The following is a 21,483-nucleotide window of genomic DNA, read 5'->3' on the forward strand; positions in this document are numbered from 1 at the left end:
CTGTAACTCCACCTTGACCAGCTACAGTAAAATGCTACATGCACACTCATGCACATGAAAAATATAAAAATAAAATAATAATAATAATAATAATAATAGTACATCAATCACTAGGGCCATTTTCTGCAGCTTTACTTTTACTTTACTCAAGTAAAGGTTTAAAAATGGTTTAAATGCATACTTGTGAGTATGTTTACACTGAGGTTGTGGTACTTCTTCCTCCACTGGATACAACTCAAGCTGTAATGCACACCTACCAGAAAATAATACAAAATAACATCTGTAACAGTTGTTCAGTAACAGTTGTTTTAATTAAGATCATCCTGAGCACGGCAATATCAGCAGTAAATGTAAATGCTCTGTATTTGTATAGCCTTTCTAGTCTTTGCCAGTCACTCAAAGCGCTTTTTACACTACATCACATTCACCATACACACACATACACTGAGCCTAAGTGCTCAAACAGACACACACATTCATACACCGGTGGAATAGCCACCAGGGTCAATTCGGGGTTCAGTGTCTTGCCCAATGACACTTCGACATGCAGCCTGGAGGAACCGGGGATTGAACCGCCGAATTTTAAATTAGATTTTAAAATGTTTTCAACCTTTTTAACTTCTCATGGCTTCTTTTGTATTTGAGTCTTTCCACAACAATCATTCCCACCAGAAAGTCTATGCATGAACTTTATGTATGTTGGTAAAAACACAAAGACTTTATGTCAACTTTCATCCAACAGTCCAAAGTACAGTTTTTTTTAAATTCACCATTCTCACATTTCAACACAAGAGGGCGGTGTTGTTGTAGCTACATGTTGTGCTGTAGATGTATGTGGCTGGTTGCTTTCAACAGGTTAGTCAGACTCAACAGAGATCTCTTGCTGCACGTGTGTAAACACAGTCAATGTTTATTTTCATCCATCAGTCATCAGTATTTCTGTTCATTCAGATATATTAGCATTTTTGCTTCTACAGCATCTATACAGTATCATAAAAACTGCATTTCATAGTGGTGCTTGCAAAGTACATTTAAACAAAAAATAGACTACACCAGCATAGTCGCTGCAAAACAAAAACACATTTCATAACAAAATTAACTGCTCAACAAAAGAAATAACTTCAAGATGTTGGATTGTTGATGATGATTACTAATGTTGACATGACTCTTTATCCATAAAACATAGCTGAATTCAAGTTTTAAGTATGAAGTACAATAAATGTGAGAAAATGCATGCATCATAAACTCAAAAAAATGTATTTATGTAAAGTACTGATGAAAGTCCTTCAATGAATCAAACATGTTGATCTAAATAATGAAACTGATGTAGCAAACACATGATTTATACAATTAAAATTAAAATAAACAAGAAAAATAAAAAAAAACAAGTGCTTGGTATTTTATCCAAAGTTTCATCTAACAATGTACAAAAGCAATGCTCTATTTATAAATGCATTTAAGAGGAAAAGACCAGCAAATCCTCATTTCAAAATAAAAGGTTGATCTAAGAACAGCACAAGACTCTTGAAGCTATAATGTAGCTAAACACTGAATGACGAGCAACAGCTTCTCAAAATTGCAATGATTTCTTCACTTTAATCCACTTTAAAGGTGGTTTTATTCATTTCTCTGTGGAATAACACTGGCGGGGTAACTTATGATTGTGAAAATATGATCCCATTTCTATTAGGTTTCTCTATGTCTATTTCAAGCTCAAGATCACTTGTGATGTTGAACTGAAGTGACCCCTAATTGTGACTTTGTATGGAAAGTGGCTGTTGCACTTTTCAAGTATGTGATTTTGTTTCTCTCCCGACACTTGAAGGAGGACTACCTGAAGGAGTGTCGGAAGTGCACACTCCTTCGTTTCAGCTTCTCCGGGTTGTGGGATGCCATGTGGGAAAATTCTCGGAAGATGTCAAGGTATGTGGCATCTCCTGATGAAGAAAGCAACAGGAAATGTAGCATGAAAATGATGCACTTTAACTAAGACCTGATCAAAATATCTTCAAGTTATGAATACAAGCCAAGTGAGGCAAACTGAAAGCAGAGGAGGCCTGGGTAAGAAAAAAGCCTCATGAATGGAAGGGGGAAAACAGGCGGAGGCACCATCAACCTTCGCTCTTTCAATTCCCCAAATTCTGAGCCTTTACTTTTCTTGTGGCCATGGTAACTGCTGAATCCACAGGCGTAACAAAAGCATTTGAACCCTTTTGTGTCCCATGAGAGCTCCCAGGCTTGGCTAATTAAAAAGGCGAATGCACATTCCTGGTTTTCCATGTTTACGTATGTGTGAGAAAGAGAAGGAAGCAGAGAGATCACTGAGTACAAGCCTTAATAGTAGATATGGCTTCTTGGTGACACTTTATTTTAACTTCCCATATAGACCTTATAAGTAGTAGAGAAATGAACAATTAATGCATGGTTTATAACACACTATAACACATTACAGTGTAGTAAACTATAATGCCTGCTGTGGATCATCTGTAACAGGTGTACAGTAGTGGAAAGCCAGATACCACTGCACTGTATTTTACTACAATTTTGAGGTACTTTTACTTGAGTATTTCCATTTTTGCAACTTTATACTGCCGCTCCACTAAATTTCAGAGGGGAAACACTGTACTTTTTAATTCACTACATTTATCTGATACCTATAGCAACTTATTTAGGTTTGCAAGAAAAGCAGACTGACGATTAATTTCTTGATTAATAAATTAATTGTTTTGCCTATAAAATGTCAGAAAATTGTGAAAAATGCCCTTAAAAATTCACCGCACCGTTAAATGTCTTGTTTTGTTTGACCAACAGTCTAAACCCCTTAAATATTCAGTTTACTATCATGTATGACATAGAAAAGCATGCTTTTCTTTACATATTCAATAAATATACTATATTTATATACTATACACTGTTTCTCAGGTCAAGAATAAACCTTCAAGCTTGACATGTCTTCATGAGTTTTAAACTGTGTATAAACAGTTAAAAACACACTGCAGATTTGTTCGTGTGTAATCATATTTCATTATAGATGATTGCAGTTCAACTGTGTTATCAATTATTTATAAACTCTTTTTACACCAGTTATGGATGCTTATTAGGACCTGTTATAATTGTTAAATACGTTCATAAACACATAAAATAAATGTTCTTTTCTGCTTTCAACCACACCCTAGTGTGTTAATTAATATACTGCTTACAAATGCTAAAAAGTGGGTTAAAGTTAAATATTATAACTAAAGATTATAATGACTCTTCAGCCTCAACTGAAAGAAATATTAATTTGAAACTCAAATTTTAAAGTCACGCCATGCATATTCAAACACGTTATTCATTTTCTAGTTTACCCAATAAATGTTACTTTGTCATGCTGTGAAAATCAGAGATATTACCATAAATCCCCAATTAGTGCACCAGCGGCATGTGAAGGTAGAAGTTTGTTAGTGCTGTTAGATGTAGTAAAAAGAAGTCAAAGCAAGCAAAGAAGCCAAGGGAGAGGTCAGCTTTTAGTCACATCTTCCATTTATTTTCAGTACCATTTTAGAAGACTCTGGGAGGAGTTATTGAACAGAAAAACGTAGTAACCAAACATAGGGAGCAGCCTTAGCAGTGTTAATATACACAGGTACTGTATATTCAGAGACACGTGTTCTCTTACAATATTTAAAGAAATTGTACAGATAATAGTCAGAGGCAGGAAAAATACAAGAAAGTTTAAAAATTGCATGTTAGAAGCAAGCAGTTAAAGTGTTAATAGTTTTTAGTTTATATACACAACAGTCAACTTGTTGAACTACTGACTGATACACTGTAGACACATCATACTGTACAACACGTAATCCTTCAATGGCTTGATGCAACTCATTGTTTGATCAGTGATGACATCATTCATCTAGTAAAGTCGGCTTCCTGTTAACTTCTGTAAAGGTGGTGTGTAGCTCCCACGGCTATCACACTACTGCACTAAATAAGAAAAGGCTGGATTTAGTGTTTTTCAAAGTGCTTTTAATCTATCCCTGACAAGCAGGAAAGGAAAGGAGTATATGAGTGAGCTGCCATCGTTGTTCCTACCGCGTCCTTTAAAAATCATTTCACTGCTAAAGGGCCTGTATGTGACCTGGCAAACTCAAGTTAGGGACTGTATGAAAATTATTATTGGGGTCAGAATAGGGGACTATTTTTTTGTTTAAATTTTTTGCTGAAGGGAAAGTGGTCTGACTTTCTTTTAATTAATTTAATAATTTCAACGGAATCACCATAATCAGTGGATTCACTTGCGAGGGAGTAGTGCATATGTACAATTTTTGTTTTTTCTTTAGTTCAACTTTGGTGAACTAAATCTTGGATATTCACGCTAACCAATTGCAAGATCACTTTAACATGCATATAAAAGAAAATGGAAAAAACACTTGCTGGCTCTCTGAAAGACTCTGTGTCTGTCTAAGGTATTTGGTTTGAACTAAACCCCCACAGCATCTGTCAAAGACAAGCAACATCTTTGGGTAAATATTTTTTCTTTAGGCTGATTTTGCCTCTGTTAATGTTAACGGTCAGTCTAAAACGAGGCTGTTCAATACTTTAACAAACAGCTGTGTCCAGCACCAGATCACTGCCATTTACTGTGAGCTACCAAGGGAGTCAAACAAAAAGCACTTGTCAGACCTAACATCATTTCAGAGCATAAATGGGATCATTAAATAAAATTATGGGCAGCGGCCAGGCTGCCATCTTCATTGTCATCGAGCGTTTTGCACTAACATCATCCAGCCAATGGAAGACGGTGGGAAAGGGGTGTTTAGTCTTTTTGCATCCATTTCTGTCATGAATGCCATTCCATGCACTGTTGTCATGATTTGGCAGTATATAATATGGATATCAACATTATTCAACAACACTACATGTCAAATATTCACATACACTGGGCACAAAGGTAAACAAAAGCAAGAGGGATTAGGAAGACCTGGGTAACAGCCACCCATGCACTATAAACAAAGAACAAATCTAATGTAGGCCTAGTCATCGTGATACAATAGATTACAATAAACAAACACTGTATATACAGTAATACATGTTAGTTTAGTGTGATTTATCAAAAATCTTCCACTACAGATAGTATTGGAGAAATACTCCAAGTGATTCCATTTTATGAAACTGTGGACAATTGTTTTTTTCCCCTCATATTGAGAATATAATACTGATGTTTCTTGTGTGTGTCTGTATGTATTTGTGTGCTCAGCAAAATAAAATCTAACAAAATATATCCAGCTTAAAAAAATACCATCTGCATTGTTGTCAAACATAATACAAAAAATACAGATTATCTGTACTGAAATAATCATTGCACTATTGCTCTGGACGTTTTGTCATAGATAACAAAAAGCATTCAAACCTATCCCGATTTTTTTTTTTTTAAATGAAGGTACAACTACAGGAGAGCAAAAACAAATTTCAAATCACTGTTGAAAAAAGTGCATTAATTCCGCTTTTGATTAAACGTAAAAAGCTTCGCTTGATCGATCTCTCAGCCAATACAGAGAAATTATACCGATTCTTCTTCGTCACAGTTATCGCAGCCTCACAGTTACCCCTCGTGACTGTCACAGCGTAAATACAAGAGCTCCAACACCATTTTATCACACAGGCCCTCAGATTATTGGCCATGAACAGGCTGAATTGGCTGCACCACTCTGTACAGACAGTTTGGCATTATTCCCCGACTTATCTGCGCTACATACAGTGTTATGTAGTGGGTGGAGCTACTTCTGGAAGTTTTTGTCCCCCAGCTCTCTATTCCCATTTCAGATTGGTCTTTAAAGGATAATGGAAAAAAAGGATCCTCAATCTTACTTTAAATAGAAACACAGGACTTTTCGGGATAATGTGGCTGCTCTATAGGTTTATGCTATGACCACCAGTTTTTGTTTCTGAAAAAATCATGTTTTGTCTGTCAAGTTCATATGGCACACTTCTCCAAATACTACAGTACTCATGAGCGTTGGCTGCTGTTACTGTGGAGAAGAATCCAGCTAAAGGCACAAGCCAGATTTATTTTAAATTCAATACTTGGTTGTGGCAGATGGGAACAAAAGACGCCGCCATAGTTGCTGAATTAATTCAAAACTGACCCAGAAATACCCAGAAAGTGGATATGTTTGAGTTGCAAATTGTAAAATATGCTTTCTCAACAGCACAAACTTTAGCTTCTGCCAGCATGTAACAGAACTTTAATCTATATGATTGGATGTTTCTTTCTGAAATGCACCAGGAGAGTTGTAGTTAACTTCAACTCTAAGTTTTAATGTACACAGGCTTGTACCTTTAGCAGATATTTGTAATGCAGTTTTTAATCCAAGCCATAGTAGTGCTCAAACCGTGAGTCACACACCATTGTCTTGGGGAATGAAATGGGACTTTAACTTCCAGAACCAGGGGTATCTGAAATAGCTCCTCCAAACACGAAACCACAATAACAAGTCACTCACATGATGAAATTAAACTAAAGTATTGTTGGGACAAATGAGCTTTGGCAGGTCTTAGGTTCAGAGCACCCTGTACCCTCTAAAGCCTCCAAATAAAAAGGGGAAAATAGTTCCTGAATACACTGCTGATGACTTCATTGGTGTTCTATTGCTTGTCAATAGTGCTGCTGGATAATCTTTGACATCTAAAAAAGTGGCTAACCCTTTCCTGGCAGTGATTCCTCAAATCTGCTGTGATTGGACTGATGAGCATCTGACTTGGCTAATTTCCAGTGAATTTTATGGCAACCGTCAGGCAAAGTGCATTGGTCAAATCTGACATCCTTAATGAAGTTAATACTGAGTTCTTGCGTTATCCTGAGCGAGGAGTTGACTGCTGTTGTTTAAAGTCAGCAGACTGTGCTGGGGAGAGGAACACTCAAATTATTCTGATATATCTGATGTAGAGAAGAAGTTAATCTGGTGGTGAAAAGTCCCTTTTAGTAAAAACAAGTGTCTCTCTCAGTCAGTCATTTGTCTACTGGCACCCCCTGCACTGGTTTTATGCTGTAGTTTAACCTGACTGGACTTGACTCTAGCACTCTGCTATATTGAGACAGATAAACTCCTGAATGCATTTCTTATACTGTTGCTCAGTAGGACTGCTGATTGGGTATTGACCTGGCTGTCCAAAGGGTCCCTCTGACTCCCGCATCTCGTCATTCATCCTGGCCAGACGCAGCCTGAAGGGAAAGAAGGAAGAACAAAAGAGAAGAGGAGCAGATTGTTAAAATCAACATCAAGACTGGAGAATAAAAAAACTTTATGTAAAGTATGTATATAAAGTAACATACAGTGTGACTATATCAGCATTTGCTTGCTGTACAGCTATACTCAAAGGGTCTTGACCATCCTCATCACCGTCATTCTGAGTAGCTCCCCTTTTTAGGAATAAACACACCTGCCTGAAAATACCAGAGAAATGGAGATCAATCACATCAAACGCACATTCAAACAGACCGTCATTTTCAAAGGTCGAGTCTACCTACGTCTAACTCAGTGACGTGAAAGAAAACTTCATTCACGCTCTTACTTTTTACTGCAAAGTTTGCTTGTACAAGTGCTCCAGGTTGCATTCACCAAACTCTCTTGAATGCACAAACTGGTTGTAAATCACTCGTTTCAGCCTGATGAATGTCATCTGTTCATGAGGATGTGCACGTCTTAGAGATTTGATCATTAACATATTCGACACCCCTAAAATTGCCATACAAGATGGCAGATGTTCAGTCCTGTTTCATTTTTTTAATTTTAGCAGAGTAAGCAGACAAATTTCACACTGCAGAATTTCAAATCTTGTTATGTCGGGTATCAGCTGGTAAAAAGATAACACGTTTCGTGGTGTCAGAAGTCATATCAAAGGACCCAAAACAATTAGAAAATATGAAATGTAAGCTCCAGCTGCCAACAATGTGTCTTCAGAGCGCAGACATAAAGAGGGACATTAAGATAAGACGCTAAAAAACTATTACAGGAGTCACCCTGCATGAGGCCCGTTGTGCTGGACATACTGAGCATCACTTCAACAAAGCGTTTTTCATTTAAATGAAAGTTGTGGTTACAAATGCTACAAATGCAGCAAGAGGTAAACAGATTCTTTGTGCCTTATGACTCACCCTGTGTGTCCCAGATATGTGGCATGATGCAGGGGGCCCCTCCCTCTTGCGTCTCTTTGGTTGACGTCAGCGGCATTCTGGAGCAGGAACTCGCAGGCGATTAATGAACCCTAAAATAAAGTGACAACACCAGTTTGCTTGGAATTAACAAGGATATATTGCTATTGATTTTTGGAGTAAAATGGATATTCACACATTCCCAGCTGCTGACGTGACTTCTGTCACCAGAGCCATTTCTGGTCATTTTGAAGGAAAATTATATTTGCAGAGTCAATACTTTATTGATATTTTTGTAATTCTTAGACTAATTCAACTTTATTGAATTTCTGCTTTGTGTCAACTCATCATCAACACAGTATGTCAAATAGTGCCCTGTCATGAGTCTTATCATGATTTTAATCATATCAGGATAAGATAACGAACTTAGGAAATCTGGTTATTTATATGTGTAAAATTGGTCAGTTTTTACTGAGTTGCAGGTCTCGTTTTATTGTCCATTATTGATTTTATTAAATTTTGCAGTGTCGATCATCTGTTGTGGCAGCTAGGCCTTGACTCTCTTCAACCTTAGCATGAACACAATACTAAAATTTTTATCAATAGCAGCACTTTGTGTGTTTCACCTACAAAATGTCACTGAAACAGATGCAAAATAACTATTTTCTGCTTGCATCACTCACTAACGCAGACTATCATCAACGAAAAACCCCTGGCTGCTGTTTCTGTGTTTTGTGGCTTAGCGAATTTTACTCTCTCACACTTTAAAAGTATCATTAATTTAAGTGCTCATGACTAAAAGACTTTTTTCTCTTCATCGTCTTCTTTAACTGAGCTGCACAGATATGACGCTTTCTATATGACTAACTCTTGGTACTGCTGAGTCCACTGACTCACCCCAATCACAGCCTGTATGAGGGGCGTCTTTCCTTCGTCCTCATCGTTGACCAAATTGACATCTGCCCCGTGGGCTAGTGCTTCAGCCATGACAGGCAGGTTGCGGGCTTTTGAGGCTTTGTATAGCAGCGCTCCGGGATGAAGGTCCCTCATGTCCTCCGGGTCTGATGTCTCTGGCTCAGCCTCCAGCTCAGCTTCGCCACTCGAGTCCTCCGACACCTCACACTCTGAGGACGGGGTAAAGAGTACTAATGTAACAGAAGTACAGGATGAACGTCTATTACAAGCAAGATGCTCGATCTACCTTGCCTGCTGAAAGGATGTAAAAAGCTGTCTGCATGCCTTTCCCTTGAAACATTTACATACACACTCTGCCAAATTTCATGATGTTTGGAGTCCTTTTCTTAAATTCTTAGATAAATGTGAACACGGAGAAGCTTTGGAAACTTGAAAGTGATACATCACAAGGTAACGCCTCTGTAACTCCAACGTCTACTATACAATGCTATCTTGTCCAATACATGTTGTGACCCTGTTTGTATTCTGTGTTTTTTGGTACTTGCATTTTATGCCCACAGTGCATAATATCCAATAGACCATCTGTTACACGTTCCTCCACTGGACTCACCCTCTGTGACACTGTCCACCACTGAGCCAAACACCAGGATGTCTGTACTGCCATCTGTGCTGCCTCCCAACCCGCTGTCACTGCTTAGGCCTGCCGGACCGGGAGACGCCAGAAAATGGACACATTAGTTACCACTGTCTCTTTCTGGCTGATCAGTATTGTGCAAGCGCAAACAAAACAGTCTTGTAGAGAACAAGATTAAAGCATCTGATCACCCAATCTGGGTAAGAAATTACAATTAAAGGCTTGAGAATTTGAGAATTTCCTTGCAGTGGCCTGTGAACAGTGAATACATTGTCAAAATAAAAAGTTGCTTACTTCGAGGCCCAGATCCCGTGTCAAAGTAGGAGAAGAGAGAGTCCAGTTCATCGGGACAAAACAGGGAGTCTCTTCTGAACTTAGCAGCTGCTGTGTGACAAACATAGGTAAAAGTAACAGATGAAAACACTAAGGAAAAGTATTTTGTCTGATTTATGAGACTCCATTTGTTGGACCATTACTGTATGTAGACATAGCCCCAGTTTGTGCCTCTCACGTATTAACATTACATTCAAGTCACAGCACTAAGAATCCAATTTACCTAAAAAATAATTAATAATCACCTCATGCAGTTTGAAGCACTGAAGTACTCCTGTACCCACAACTATCCTTCACAGTTTGAAAAGATCTTATCCATACCAATATAACAATACAATTAAAACATTTGGTTCATGTTATACATATGTGACTAAAATGTAATTTTAACACATTAGAGGCTCGAACGAAAAGCCTAAAGATTCAAGCCCAGTTTACTTAAAAACAACACTTAACTAGAAAGCTCCATTCAGTACAGACATTACAGTAAGTCCAGACAGAGATCAATTAAAGTACCTGCGGAGAGTGTGGAAGGGGAGGTGCTTCCAGGCTCTTGTCGGTATCTTCGGCGTGTTTTTGGAACCGTGGTAGCGCTGTTATGTCTCCGACATTTCTTCACGCTCCACCGCCGCTCCGACTTCCTCTCTCCGTTGATGAGTATCTCTGTGGAGCCCAGCCTTTTCAGGAATTTCTTCTCTACGTACTTTGCCTTAATCCAAGCCTCCTTCTCCTGCCTACAAGGGACCACACTATATATTACAGACATGTCGTGTTCAAAGATAAGATATTTAAGTAATGAACAAGATCATATTTACATAGTTTTGTTTCCTGTTTTATATATTATTATGAGCTATATCTTTTATGAATTCCTACCTTGAACTGGATGGTAATGGTTTCTTTAGACCTTGTTCTTGATATGAGCCTTCATAGATGTGGTTGATGACACTGTTTCCAAGCTCACACATTAACTACAAAGCAAAGACAAAAAAACGTGACATATAGGGTACAAGATGGCAGATGTTCAGTCCTGTTTCATTTTTTTAATTTTAGCAGAGTAAGCAGACAAATTTCACACTGCAGAATTTCAAATCTTGTTATGTCGGGTATCAGCTGGTAAAAAGCTAACACGTTTCGTGGTGTCGGAAGTCATATCAAAGGACCCAAAACAATTAGAAAATATGAAATGTAAGCTCCAGCTGCCAACAATGTGTCTTCAGAGCGCAGACATAAAGAGGGACACAAAGATAAGACGCTAAAAAACTATTAGAGGCTCGAACGAAAAGCCTAAAGATTCAAGCCCAGTTTACTTAAAAACAACACTTAACTAGAAAGCTCCATTCTGTACAGACATTACAGTAAGTCCAGACAGAGATCAATTAAAGTACCTGCGGAGTACCTATCTCCGTACTAAGACTGAACTTAAAGGAATAAGCTTTTTCTCTTATTTGTTATGTCACTCTCATATCCAGGACCCAGAAGGTGGTGAGTTGAGCTTAGCATAAAGACTAGAAACAGGGGGAAAAGCTAGCCTGGCTCTGTGCAAAAACAGTCTCCTGGTTGTAGCTTGATAGTTATATAAGACAATATATATAAGACAATTTCCCAAAATGCTACTCGGCTGCCAACTCAACAATAATAAATGTGTCATTGTACTGCTTAGGACGCTACTGAGATAAACTGTACCTTTAATAATTCTGGTTCCCATGAGTCCAGTGTGAGTGAGCGAACCTTCGAACAGTGAACTCCGAGACTCCTGCAACAAAAAGTTAAGAAATATGCTGTCTTTTTGTTCTGTAATCCAACACTTTTGAGGTAAAAGTGAAGGAACTTTACAGCCAACACAAGGAAATAAGAGTGCTGTATATTCTTTAACTAGGACAGAGGAAGTTCAACAAATGAATCATACACTTTGGCGGTGACCTGGTCTGAATAGCTCCAAGTGATGTAAAATCACAAGAGGGTTATCCTGAAGGAAATGAGAGAAGCCGCTCCTAATGTCATGCAAATCACTAAGTTCCACTGACGAAGCTGTCTGGTATCCAAGCAACATTGATACTGTGTTTCTCTCCTTCATCGCCTGCATTGTAACAAAGAGGCCATGTCTGGTCTCACTGTGAGAGAGCACGCCCAAAAGGCAACATGAATATTCAACAAGTGGGAACACACACACACACACACACACACACACACAGGAATGGGGTTTGTGGTTACATAAGCAGTGATAATTGCAACTTAAAAATAACAAACAAAACTCCGAAGGGACTTTTTCCCACAGCGGGAGCTTTGAAAACGAACCTCCATGAAGCTACAGTGTGATGTAACAGACCACGAGTGGAGTGCAGTGATCTGGATGATTAGAGGATGTGTTTATCTACCTTCATTCAGAAGCATTACATCATATTCACTAGGATCTGACACTGAATTAAACTATTCAATGGCTTGTTCGCTGTGTATGTCTGAGCACTGTAGCTGCCTTTATATTGTCACTTCCCTCCCACAATGAAAACTCTCCATCAAAGTCTGATCCAGTAAGCAACGTACTGCGCTTTAATCCCTTCAGTAGTGTGTTTGTGTGTGTGTGTGTGGCAGACCGTGCTTGGTAAGGCCAAAGTAACAGACAGCTGGCACCACTTCCTATCTTAAGTGCCAGCACCCACACAGCACATGGCAGTGGTGGAAGAAGTATTCAGATCTTTTACTTAAAGTCACACTCCAATCCAAAATGTGTTTTGTGTTACTTCACTTTACTGTTTGAGCTTCACTGTGAAGAATGTTTGACACCAGAAGTTTTTAAATTCTTCTGCTGAAGAGTCAAAATGTCTCACCTTAAGCGCTCACCTTAAGTCAACACGTGTTTGTAGGAGCATGACTTTGTGACATCACACCTTGTCTGGAAGCCAATCTCGGTCCAATATACAATTTACACAAATGTGATTAGGAAACTTGAAGCCTCCAGTGCACATACACTGTAAATGGGATTTTCAGTTTAGAAGGAGACATCTTGTGTATAGTAGTTAGGAGTAGATGTAATATTAACTTTTTTTATGGAAAAACCATATCGGACACAAATTATTATTCAGAGCAGAGACTTTTAAAACATGTCTGGACGGGATATTTAAGTAGAGATTCAGGTATGTTATACTAGTAGCGGCTGAAGTAGCCTAAAGCCGTTAGACTCAAGCAGAGATTACGAGCGTAATACTGAGGTCTGGTAAGGTCACTACAAAAGTGAACTTCAGTAAATGTTCTTAGTTATATTCCTTAGGTGTTAAGCTTAATCTACCTGTGGATGCCGGAGCACTCGATACACAGAAGGATGCCCAGGTTAATTGAGGCCCAGCGAGGGTCGGCCTGGCCACAGTCACAGCACTGCTCGTTCCCCGGCAGACACTGGATCCGCTGCAGGATGGTCTCACCTCGGGTGCTGCGCTCCCGTGGCTCGCTGGCCGAATCAATACTGCTGGTGGATGGAGAGGCCGTTCTGTCCAGATGCTACATGTAAACACAAAAAAGTCATTCATTGGGATCAGAAAATGTCATATTAATAAGCTTCTTTTGCAAATGCATTCTGGATGTCTTTTTTGTACTGATCACACAAAGCTTTAAAGGAGCTAGCAGTTAATTTTTTTATGTTGGACACACCCAGACTAGCTGTTTCCCCCTGTTTCCAGTCTTTATGCTAAGCTAAGCTAACCATCTGCAGGTTGTAGGGTCATATCTACTGTAAAAACATGAGACTATACAATAACGCAACTATACAATACAATCTCATAAACAAGATGTAACTCGTATCTGTACATGCTTTATGACGCTAACCTGTGACTTACCTCTATATAGTAGGTGTCCGGGCTCTCTCTGTAGGCTGAGGCAATGCTAGCTTGAACAGCCTGAATCCACGCTTGTCTTAGCTTCTCCGACTCAGCCTGAAGCATACAGCTCCTGTAAAACAATCAAAGTAGTAGGCCTATTACTAATCATAATGTACCTTGAGTAAGGATCTGCATAATCAAGAGTGACATGCTAACTAACAATGTATACAAAAGGGTTTTACATACATTCATATACAACAGTTTTATAAGGCAACAATAAAACAACTACAACCATGATTTATTATACAACTGTGCATATAGAGCATAACCAAGAGAACTGCTGTAATAATTTAGTAAAGTACAATTAAAAAGATAAATAGTAAGAGTCTACAAACATGGTAGCAGCTCTGTAAGGCTGTCCTTAGACATATTGTCACTTTGAGCTAAATGCTAAAATCTGCATGTAAACATACTCACAATGACTCAGCTAACATGCTGCTGTTTAACAGGTATAATGTTTCCCATGTTCACTATCTTAGTTTAGTGTGTTAATTTGCTAATCTGGTCATTACCAGTTTTTTGTTTTTAAAATCTTATATGCTAGCATTTTTAGCTAGCATTGAACAGAAGTACAGCTGAGTCTAATGGGAATGTCATTAGGTTTGCAGGTATTTGGTCATAAACTCATGTAGTGGACAAATGAAAAGGCATCACCAATTCACCCTCTGGAGAACATACACATTTGAACTGATAAAGTACAAAGTAATCCATCCAGTAGTTAAGTCTTACTTGGAGGGGGAGACGACCTCAAAGCAGAATCTCCTCTCGATGTCCTCACATGGTTTCACAGAGCACAGCCGGAGGTCTTCCACCACCACCGTCAGAGAATCCTGCATACACACAAACAACTTGCAACTCATTTTTTTGCTTATCAACAGCCCCACTACAACACAAATACAAAACAGCTGTAAATCCTTGATAAGACATGTTTTTTCCTGGCAGCCTCCGAGTATGTCACCATTAGATATTTATAAACACTGATGTCAAGCAGAGAATTGAAAATGACCTGAAAACAGAAACACATTCAATGTCCCCTTCATTAAATTGCACTTAACCTCTTACAGCCCCCTTTACCCAGGGGACAGCTGATAGCAAGCAAAGATATATGGACTTGCCTTGAGCTTCTTCTGATAGACCAGCTGACTGTTCTGTATGGAGAACCACCGTCTAGAGAGAGAGAGAGAGATGGAAGAGGGAGTTAAATTCAACCTATTTTAGATGGACATATTTCCGATGCTAAACGGTCTGCGTGCAGAGGTGAACCGCTGTGGATAGCAGTGATCAAGGATGGGTAAAAGCATTGAGTAAAATGGTCTTTCCACTCCTGGCAATGCAATATTGTGACCATGTGAGATAAATTTATTACATCGCTTCACATCACAGCCACTCTAACCTCCTGAACCTGCCACAGAGGAACAGAAATAGGCTGACAAATTTCCCAGGAAATGAGAATCTCAGGAAACAGCATGCACAGTAAACATCTGGTAAAAGTATACTATACATTTTATACATGTTATGTTAAATTGCATTATATTATTCATATCAATATATATAATAGTATTACTGTAGCAATATTTAAAAATTGTATTTTTGTATTATTATATTATATTCTATACTATAGTATTCACCTCCATTTCTATTATATATGCCTTTGATAGTATTGCATTATTAATGTATAGCAGGGGTTTTTCGAAGTCCCATCAGACAAAATTGAGACAATTACACCCACCCAACGCAACCCCCTCGCCAACAAGAAGGATAACGTTGCCATATAGTCAGTGAGTTAGCTGTAGGCTACAACTTGAGCCCTGTGTTTTTAGCCTATATTTGTATAGGCAAATACTGGCATTCTGGCAAATACGCACCATAAAAAGTATGCAATAAGTAGCAATATGCTCGAGATGTACTGACAACTAGGGCTGGGCAATAAATCAATAATGATAATTATCGCAATATAATTTTCCTTAATAACAATGTAACAAATGGTCAATGTATTGCCAATAAAAGTTTGATTTCATTCATTTGAATCACGAACAAATTGGCCCTTAACTTAATAAGATATTTATTTTGTTGAGAAAAGGGACTGAAAAAATATTTTACTTCATTTTACTCAAGCATATTTAAAAAAAAAAAAAAAAAAGATTTTATCTTAATTGTTTTGAATGTTCTTCCTCAGATTTTTGATCCACTGTTTGGCAAGTGATTGTCATGTTCTGACCATAAAGAAAAGTTTAAAACCACAATTAACCATCTGGTTTCTTCAAAAAGCAGAAATCAGCCCTTTAACTTGAAAGAAATAATGATTTTACATTTATCGTGAAAATTATCGATATTGAATGGTATGAAATTTTTTATTGTGATAAAAATTTTGGCCATATCACCCAGCCCTACTTAAAACGATCACTGGGAAGTATAGGTCACCCTGAATCTAAAAATATGTGCATCATTCTCTGTGTTCAGATTTCACTGGGTTAGGACACAGAGAAGGCCAAACTACAGTAACTAGCTACTTCCCATTATTTTTAGAACACCAGCATGCACTCTCTCTCTTTCATCTCACACTCACTACGTCTCTTTGCCTCATGTCTCTTTGCTGCACAAATACTTACCTGATTCAAGATTTACTTACATAATTAAGGTACTGTAATGTGTATATTGCTCCCTAATTTCTTGCGAGTCTTATTTTATATATTTATTCCATAAAATATTTGTAATTGTATTTCTTGTTTGAAAATGAGCAAATTCCCTCTCTATGATAAGGCTAAAGCCATGTACAGTGTTTCACCATCAACTCACTGTTTATATTAATGTGATATATTACAGATTTTTGCCATCTCAGTTACCTGTTCCAGGTCTTAAAGGCATTGCTGGCCCTCTTGAACAAGTAGCCCTCCATCACCACACCATTAGGAGCATCCACGTTGAACTCCACTTTAGAGTCGTCATACGAAAAGTCCTGAAAGAGAAGAGAAAGAGATGACACCCATATTAACCATGGCTCCCATACAAAATGTTTACAGACAAGCTGTTGGCAGGATATTGTTCTAACCTTTTCATTCTAAAACAGGAAACAAAACACTTGTCCCTTGTCACATGTTAGTGGTCCATGTATGCATGCCAGGAGTTGCATGCCATCTTCCTATGTGGCACATTGGGGCATTTTGTAACTCAACAGATGTGAGTGTGACGCAAATTATTACATAAACACAGTATGATTCATGTGAAATTAACCTAACCTTAATTAAACTAACCTTTTCATGACTACAACATCAAGCACAATCATCATTCAGACATCAATGTGAACAAAGGGAATAATGATTCAGTATGTCCTGAGACTACTAATAAGCTACATTTTAGAAGTACTATAATATGTGGTAGGGACAGAATGATTTAACACTTAATTTAACATTGCATGCATGCAGCCCTGAGAAAAGTCCAGGACCAGTCTTCCCACCAGAGTCACTTTAGGATACAGAGATGCAGAGATGTATCAGACATATAAAAAAAAAGTACCCAAGAATATATGAAAGTGTCTGCTGGAGTGACCCAAATAAAAACTGATCTTCGTTCACTCTCCTGTTTCATAACAGGTTGTGTGTACATGCAGCAGCTCCTAGCACACCATTAACTACTTATTGCATGTTTGAATAATAGAACGACTTGCTGCTCTCCACGGATCAACATTTTAACTTGTACACATGTGGGGAAAAAAGGCGAAATTCCAGCACACATGAGAGACACAATGTTTCATTCATTTTTAAACTATGAAAAAATCCGATGGGCAATGCAAAATAAGCTATTTTCAACCAGAAAATGATTTTGAAAAAGGTATATCGTAGGCAATAAACATTCCAAATTTCATAAACAAACTATCAATATCTTAACAACCTTGAATAAAATCTATTAATAAAAAAACAGAAATATGAAGTAAATAGTCTAATACTACACAAAATATCAAGTCAATATTTAACAGTGTGCATGGATTCAACGAATAATTGTCTTTTTCCTATGCACCTATCAACCAGTGTGCTTTAGATAACATGTATTTTGACATGTATAGATACACATACATCATTGAGCACTACACCTGAGAACTAGAAACATTTTCAGATTTTAACGAGAGAGACTGTACTGAGTAGTAAAGATAAGAGAGAGTGAGAGAATAAGCTGTGAAAGAAAGCCTTCAACAGTATTACTTTAAAACAAACTACTGTTACATCACTGTAACTCATAACTGTAGATCCTGCTTTACAAAACCTAGACATTTCTTAAATTTTATAACCAAATGAGAATATGCATTAATGTAACAAACAGCCGATATAATGCAAATCCACCCACCAAACTGTGGTCCCACCGGCAAAAGATCTTCATTGTCAAACGTTTAGTGTGTTCCAACAACATCGAAAAGCACAAAAAAAGCTAAAACCTTTAAAAAGTATTATAAATAGGCTCCAGATCTCTCAGAGAAGAGGCATCCTCACTCTCTGAGGGCTGTACCCCTCACGGCACAGGCATTGTGTCTCTGCAGTGCAGTGTGTAATTCCAACACTGACATGTGTGCCGTCCACTCCAGCCACCTGTCTGCTGCCCTGTGAGCCTCAGGATTAGGACTAATTACCATACAGCTGCCAATGTATTCACAGCAGGGTGCTGCAGAAGAATAGTGGACTACACTACGCAGTGCTGTAGCTGCTCTTGACCCAAAGACAAGCTGGCTGCTTTGACACTTCAGTGTCTGGGTCTGCTGCAGTCTTACAACTCCCTAAACACACCTCCCTTGCTGAAGAAGGTGGGCATTTCAGTTGTTGACCAAGACCGGGTCCATCTGGCAGGTTGCCCAGTCCACCAAATAAATACTACTCAGGGCTTGATTTACTACCTACACTGACAACAATTCTGCTCACAACTGCAATCCCTGCACTACAACTATGGAATCTGTAAGAAGTTGACACAGCTTACCTTCGGCTGTCAGAGGCCTTTCCTTTTTGAATATAACATCACAAACATAGTAGGCAACACTGAACAAGATGTGCACTGGGTGGTACTCTGCAATCTCTTAAGCCTACAACAAAGACCATCTATTTTTAATGACCCAACGTCACACAGACAGAAACTGAACATCAGTGAATTATTGAACATGCTGGGAAACAGAGACTTCCAAATGTTTGGAGCAAATAAGTAAATTGTTGTGGAGCAGCAGGAAGACTGGATGATGCGAACAACATGTCCTGATGCTACATTCACCTGCTGCTGCTGCTGCTGCTGCAGCACATTGGTCAGCCTAAAGGCTATACTGCAGAGCTCAAACGCCAAATGGTGAGCCCAGTTGGTAGCACTGATTACTCAGTCTGCTATGATGTGTTTGTTTATCCTTCTGACATCTCGTAAGTCTTTTCAAATACTATCCTGCCGTGAGACATTGACCATAAGAGATAATAAATAGTCTATAGTCGTCTGTAATTAATTTATGTTCCAACAGCCCAAACTGTGGTGTCAACGGCTGCTCGAGTTCCTAACAGCACTACTGCAAGAATGTGTTGAGCTGGAAACAAGGCTTTTCTCTGAATCCTTGGGAGCACAACTTTCTTTGACTTCTCTAATGAGCTGTGTTGGAATGCAAAAGGGATGCTGAGGATGAGGAAGATCATGAATAAATGGGAAGTGTTGCATCCCATTTTATCCTCCTGAAGGATGATAATATTTAAATAGAGAAGATTGTTTGTCCTCTCTGTTTAAATATCATCATCCTTCTATGGCAGCTTTTGCTTCCACGTGGGATTTTCATGGACAGAAAATGGCTGCAAGTAGCAACATGCCTTATGTAAAAATGAATTTCACAGGAATCTCAATGCCAAAACATTTTCTTCTCAAATGTGACGATTTTATGCTTTTAAATGTCTTATATGATAGTAAACTAAATATGTGAGTTTTGGACTGTTGGCTGAATAAAACTAGTACTCGATAGAAGAATACATACAACTTTTTATTTTATAATGAGAATTTTCACTACTTTACTAACATTATTGCAGACCTACATACATTATACATTTATTTATTTACTGTAGGTGCCTTCTTTATCTCCTGGATTTTTACATCTGTGTGGTCCTGATTTTATGCTTTGTTGCCTGATGTAAAAGGTTATTGTCCATCATAAAAAGCACCACACAGACCAAAATACTTAATCGCTTTTTCACTACAACCTCTATCTGGATGTTTAAGCAGTAAAAATAAATCCAGTTGCACAGGGACAGCATGTAGCACTGTGCTGGTGATGTAAACGCAGAAATATAGAATGCCAGGCGGAGCTGACTGCCTTGGACAGGACTTCTCCATTAAATCTGGAGTTAAAAATGAATGGCTCTGGCATTAGGTGCTTTCCCTGTACTGTGTACCTAGCCAGCAATAGTGACAGTCTACAGTTGGAGCACTTTAATTCTCTTTCTGCTCTCCTGGTTTTTTGCTTGTACTGGGTAGGGGCTGCCCCCTTTGCCCTGTGTAAGTTTACACAAGGCTTATTACACATACTTGATGTGATGAGGAAGAAACAAGGTAAAAAAAAATCTCTTTAACAAAGTAGGCCATGTTGTTCTAAAAGCAGGGAAGAATGAAGAAGGCAAATACAATTTTGTGCATGAATAAATAGCAAATCTGTCATTTAATATTTAAGATTCAGTTAATCATGTTAATTGTAATGCATCTATTTTAGGACACAATTAAACACAAAATGCAATAATCCCTTTGCAATAGGTGATGTCACAGACGGTTTCTATACAGGCCATTCAAACTAAGTTCAGTGTTTCTAATTGTTTTATATAAATGATTCAGGATGCACTTCAGCTTGCCCTCAAGGCTTTTGGAGTCTGACTACAGCTTGAAGAAAACTTCAAAGGGGTTTGTTAATGTTCTGTACGAACACTGCGGGCTACGCTTCACCCTCCCAAAGCACCAAACCAAACATCTTTCAAGTAAAAATGGAAATTCAGATGGGAAAACAAATTGAGGAGTACTCACCTGCAAGAGAGTCTGAGAGGAGATGGTGGCATTAGGAACATACAAGAAGAAGAAAAGAAAACCGTTAGAACCACCAGACTAGTTTAGGAAGGGATAATACAATAATCTTTCAGGTTCACTGCACCTCTGATTATCCTCCTTAACAACAAAAAACATCACCCCCCTACTACAACGCTGCAATATTTTCATGCCATGCTAATTTTAATGTGGCTCTAACTCTTGACCTTGCTAAAATATTACTACAGTGCATGTCCCTTGGTAATGGATGTGCATGAGGCTTAAAGTGTAACAGCTCTGGCAAAAACAGATCAATAACTGGCCCCACATGTGACCCAGCCCTTCCCCGTGGCTCTATCCACAGCACAGACCGCAGCGCCTGGAGGGAGAGCGCTGACCGGAGCTGTCTGACAGATGGTCACTGATCCTGGGGTACAGAGGAGCCAGACACTGGCCTGCTAAAAAGAAGGCTTTCTGAATTATTAAATAACAAGTTGCCAGACAGGGCATACAGTATATTCATACAGCCTGTTTGAAATGTGGAAAAAATAAGAAACATAGTCTGCAGTCATTCTAGTCCCCGAGTTAGGCTGTAC

At 38.5% G+C, this 21,483-nt stretch overlaps 1 protein-coding gene across 1 annotated transcript in view; it reads right to left on the bottom strand.

Annotated features, from left to right (window-relative positions):
- Positions 1 to 880: 880 nt before the first annotated feature.
- Positions 881 to 21,483, bottom strand: part of acap3a (ArfGAP with coiled-coil, ankyrin repeat and PH domains 3a) — a 69,114-nt gene continuing 48,511 nt past the window's right edge. Inside the window, 16 exon segments of the mRNA XM_038721905.1 lie at positions 881 to 1,937; positions 7,140 to 7,201; positions 7,313 to 7,423; positions 8,135 to 8,244; positions 9,029 to 9,255; positions 9,657 to 9,746; positions 9,975 to 10,064; positions 10,527 to 10,744; positions 10,884 to 10,978; positions 11,694 to 11,763; positions 13,294 to 13,502; positions 13,838 to 13,949; positions 14,609 to 14,709; positions 14,995 to 15,046; positions 16,723 to 16,835; positions 20,891 to 20,902. Coding sequence (XP_038577833.1) covers positions 1,831 to 1,937; positions 7,140 to 7,201; positions 7,313 to 7,423; positions 8,135 to 8,244; positions 9,029 to 9,255; positions 9,657 to 9,746; positions 9,975 to 10,064; positions 10,527 to 10,744; positions 10,884 to 10,978; positions 11,694 to 11,763; positions 13,294 to 13,502; positions 13,838 to 13,949; positions 14,609 to 14,709; positions 14,995 to 15,046; positions 16,723 to 16,835; positions 20,891 to 20,902 — 1,779 coding nt within the window. The 3' untranslated portion in view covers positions 881 to 1,830.

Source organism: Micropterus salmoides, unplaced genomic scaffold (assembly GCF_014851395.1).
Source record: "Micropterus salmoides isolate LMB-PRFRI ecotype aquatic unplaced genomic scaffold, ASM1485139v1 Ms_hic_scaffold_16, whole genome shotgun sequence".
NCBI lineage: Eukaryota > Metazoa > Chordata > Actinopteri > Centrarchiformes > Centrarchidae > Micropterus > Micropterus salmoides.